The 4,330-nt window shown below is 49.1% G+C and overlaps 1 protein-coding gene across 2 annotated transcripts; it reads right to left on the bottom strand.

Annotated features, from left to right (window-relative positions):
* Positions 1 to 1,551: 1,551 nt before the first annotated feature.
* Positions 1,552 to 3,322, bottom strand: LOC109761339 (thiosulfate sulfurtransferase 16, chloroplastic). Of its 2 annotated transcripts, XM_020320150.4 has the most exons (7): positions 3,024 to 3,322; positions 2,826 to 2,933; positions 2,619 to 2,741; positions 2,392 to 2,465; positions 2,140 to 2,210; positions 2,010 to 2,063; positions 1,552 to 1,896 (listed from the first exon to the last, which is right to left on the bottom strand). In XM_020320150.4, the coding sequence occupies exons 1-7, from the start codon at positions 3,098 to 3,100 to the stop codon at positions 1,819 to 1,821; spliced, it is 585 nt and encodes a 194-aa protein (XP_020175739.1). In that variant the 5' UTR covers positions 3,101 to 3,322; the 3' UTR covers positions 1,552 to 1,818. The 2 variants fall into 2 exon arrangements, with proteins under 2 accessions (XP_020175739.1, XP_020175738.1); XM_020320149.3 differs by having other exon boundaries at positions 2,010 to 2,210.
* Positions 3,323 to 4,330: the final 1,008 nt, after the last annotated feature.

Genomic DNA, 4,330 nt, shown 5'->3' with positions numbered 1-4,330 from the left:
AAAAACGGCCAGATTACAATGCCACGACACGAGCTAGGACACCTAGCCTCCACGACAATGCCCTCAGAAGGGGAACGCAAGAACCGCCGCTGCCGAGCCCAAACAGGACAAGGGTTTTCACGGGAGACTCGCCACGGGGAGGAGAACCACGACGACGTCTTCAAGAAGATGACGACACCCACAGATATCCTCGCCGCTAGCGCCAAAGCGCGGAGCTTTCGCTCGGCAGCTCACCCGTGACACCTTGAGACACCCAGACCAGCCGCCGCGAGAGCAGGCCTCTAGATCCAGATCTGGGCAACACCACTCCTAAGGACAGAAGACAGAAAGTTTGCCCGAACCACCCACCGCCACACCCGCACCATCCAGACGACCAAGAAGCGTAGCCACCACTGCCGCCGTGGAGCCTTCCGGAAAGCCACCATATGGACCACCATCCGGGGCCGTCGCCCTGGCAACCATGTCCCGGTTGCTTAAAATGTGAGCATCAGGGCATGCTTACCTCAATCGATAGTTTGCATCCAGCACAGAGGTTGAATGGTAGCTCTCTGGTGGATTTGTTCATGGCTTATCTGATTGTTCAAATTATAGTATTACTACTTGCTGTGGACATACCAGTTTGGCGCTCAAGGAAGATCAAAAGTAACATTAAATGGTCATGGGCTTTACTTGTTATCTTATCCCAAAAGTATCTCATATATTTGTAACCATGTTATATTCCATTGTAGCTGTACGTTGAAATGTGAAAACTCGAAGTCCCTTTTGGATTAATAGTATTTGATGCGTAATCCAAATTGTTCAAAGCAATTTTACATAAAACCCACATGATTAGAAAACCCTTCGTATCACAATACAAATCGGTAGTTGTGCTATGAAACCATCACTATGGACAAATAACTTGAGTGAAATAAAAGTTAGTATAGAGCAGTGCTCTCTGCGTACTCACACCTTCGGTTCCATATTTCTGATGGAAAAGTGTGATCTTGCTTTCGGTAAGAGTCGTTCATGTTGAAACTAGCATGAAAAGGTTTGGTTGTAGTACTCAAGGAGATCACTTTTTCGGTGGGCTGGGCGAAACTAAACACGGATGGATCATGGATGGAGGGAGGAAATGCAGGAGGTGGTATGTTATTAAGAGATCATGTGGGCAACATCATTTTCTCGTCTTGTCGCCAACTCTTCCCATGTCGAGACGCACTAGAATCTGAACAATGTGCGGTCATGGAGGGTTTATCAATTTCAATCCGGAGATCGAATTTGCCAATATGCGTGGAGATGGATTCGCTGTCAGCGGTTAAATTGGTGAATGGTATAGGAACAGACAGGTCTCTTTATGCTTCGTTGGTTGCAGAGATCAAACATTTGATGTCTCTTCGTAGGACTTGTGTTACTCATATTCGTCGTAGTCAGAATGTCTCATATTCGTCGTAGTCAGAATGTGGCTAGTGATTTTTTTAGCAAAATTTGGTAGAACTGTAGTCTGGTTGGGTTCAGGCCCTCAGAAGTCGTTAATCTTTGTAAGGAGGACTGTATGATGGGCCATGAGCAATCTACCCCAAAAAAAAAGGAGTCGTTCATTAACTAGCCGCCTTGTCTGTAACTCTACAGTACATTATTAGTAACATTCTTCAGATTCAGTGCATGCCCTATTCTTGTAATGGGACCAGTTTACAATAGTTCAGGTGATGAACGGAAATTCTAACATTAACCTTGCACATATATCCTACACATCTTATCAAGCTCCATTTGCTTATTGAGTGCACTGACGTGGTATCCCGGGGGATACTAAGACAGATTATAATGGTTCAGGCCGCGATGTCACCGTCCATTGACCGGCAGCCCGTTCTCTCTCCAAGTCGAATACCCTCCGGCGATGTCGGTCACGGCAGTGAAGCCCTGAAAAATGATGATTGATTAACCATCATGTGTCACAGAGACGGCAGGCCAAACCATAGCTAGCGATGGTGAGATGCATGGATAGATACAGTGGTGCTAGTATGTATACTTACAGCGGAGCAGAGTTCGGCTGCTGCCATGAGAGACCTCTTGCCACTTTGGCATCCCTGAAATTGGCAAACGAAGTTTTCTGAACTGAAAGAAAAAAGAAGAGAAAACGTTTAGGGCCAGTGGCAAACGTACGACGATGATCTCATCGTCCTTGCGGAAGATAGCCGACACTTGCTCGACAAAGTGCGAGTTCTTCGCCATTCCTGTCGATTGAAAGAAGAAACAAATTAAATTTATTTTCATACAGATACAGTAGATAAGAATTGGATCAGAGCAGCGGATTGCTCGACAAATTGGGAGTTCTTCGCCATTTTAGAAATGGAAGCGACATTGCAGTCAGGTGAAGAGCAGTTAACGAGTGAAGTGGGCTTGTTGAATAATTGCCTGAGCCGGTGCTGTACATGTAGGGGACGTTCACCGCTCCTGCCGGATGCCCGCCGGCGAACTCGCCCTCCGTTCTACACAAGCAACAAAACTGATCGAATTACTCGGATGGAACACTGTGAACTGAATTTTTCTGTCAGTTAAGTTGACAGAACAGAGCACAACAGAGTAGAGGGGCAGAGCAAGCATATGCTGACTGCTGCGTGGTCTGTGCGCTGGTTATGTACCTGACGTCAAGATAGCGGTGGCCGGCCAGCTGCAGCTCGTAGGCGACGCGCACCGGCACCGACGGTGGCACGGCCACCCCCGCCTCCTCCACCCGCAACGCCGCTACCCCGGCGCCGCCGTATCTGGTGACGAAGCAACAGGCGTGTAAGAGTTTGTCCGTGGATACTCGATGGATGGAAGGTACAGATTACTCCTGCTCACGGTACCTGACTGAGCCGGGCATCCTCCTGGCGGCGCCCACTGAGACCGGCCTCGCCGCTCTGGCTGCGACGACCCGGCGGTTCGCCCTCGCGACGGCGGCACCGTGCCGCAGCCTGCTCTCAAAACAGAGCGCGCAGAGCACTGTCGGCGTGATCGAAGAGACGAATATCGCAAGAAAAAGGCCCGCCGGATTGTTTACATACCTGTAGGAGGTGAAGGCGAGGGGCGGCCGGTGCGCGGGGAGGGAGACGCCTCGGGCAAAGGAGTACTCGGACGCCATTGTCTCCAGTCCGGTCCTCGCTCCTGTTCGTTCTTGGGGACTCCGGAGCCCGGCCGGACGATGAGTTCGAGCTAATATATATAGCTGCGGTGCAGATTAAGCGCTGATTTCTCGTTGAAACCTGGTAACCTTGCACAAACACATGGCATGGGGAGGCATATTTATGCTTGGTTCATGGCGAGGGTTGGCAGCTGGGATGCCGCACCTGTCCTCGCCTCCTCCGCATCGTAGGGTAGGATCCCACGTACGCATCACTGTGACCGACCCCATCATCCACTTGAGACATATCCATTACAGGAGTTGGTTGTCTGCTACGTTGGTTTCGGATAAGGTGAAGATCTTCTCGCCACGTCTCTCTTCTCAGCTCATTACACGTAGGGTATGGGACCGTATACTTGTCTGTCTAGGCTCTTGCATGCACTGGAAGGTGACGCACGTGCACCCTCTACAGGGTCGTGAGTTAAGTCTTTTTTACCTTGTACTACGATGCAAGATCCTTAGAAGAGGTGCTTAAAGAAACAAATCAATATTTTTTTAGCACCGGTGCTTACTTGTAGAGGACAGATGCTTTATTAAGCGTCCCTTGTATAGAAATAGGCATTTGTGCTTCAGAAAAACCTAATTTATTTTCTAAACACCTTCCTAAGCACCTACTCCCTCCGTTCGGAATTACTTGTCGCAGAAATGGATGTATCTAGACATATTTTAGTTCTAGATACATCCATCTCTGAGACAAGTAATTCCGAACGGAGGGAGTAGTAGTGTACAAGACCTTACGCGCAATATTACAGTTAAAGATGAGAATTCTGCAAAAAAACGAAGAACCGAATTGAGGTAACCAATTGTTTCTGGTTTATTTGATTTTGCTTAAGCATATCTAGATGTATCATAAGTGAGTAGTGATCTAAATGTTCTTATTTTTTTAGGAAGGAGTACTTAGGACACATCTGCCTTAGACAGAGAGTTTATAGTGTACATCCAACACGCAACGACACCAACGCTATCACACAGGAAAACACCAACGCTGTCACAGCGAACCTCCTCCCAGTGCTCCTTCCCTCGCCACTGCCGCCACTGGCCGCCCGGCCGGCCGCGGTGGCGGCGGGGCGCCCCTTTATCCCCTCTCCGCTCGATCCCATGGTGAATCTCGGCCTCTTCCGCGACAGCGCGATCCTGCTCATGTCTGTTCGCATCGGATCCAGGGACTCGATCACTCATGGCAGTTAGCAT

The sequence above is a fragment of the Aegilops tauschii genome, chromosome 7 (genome assembly GCF_002575655.3).
Source record: "Aegilops tauschii subsp. strangulata cultivar AL8/78 chromosome 7, Aet v6.0, whole genome shotgun sequence".
NCBI classification, from domain to species: Eukaryota; Viridiplantae; Streptophyta; class Magnoliopsida; order Poales; family Poaceae; genus Aegilops; species Aegilops tauschii.
The sequence above is the reverse complement of the archived record's forward strand: the minus strand, read 5'-3'. Positions and strand labels throughout refer to the sequence as shown.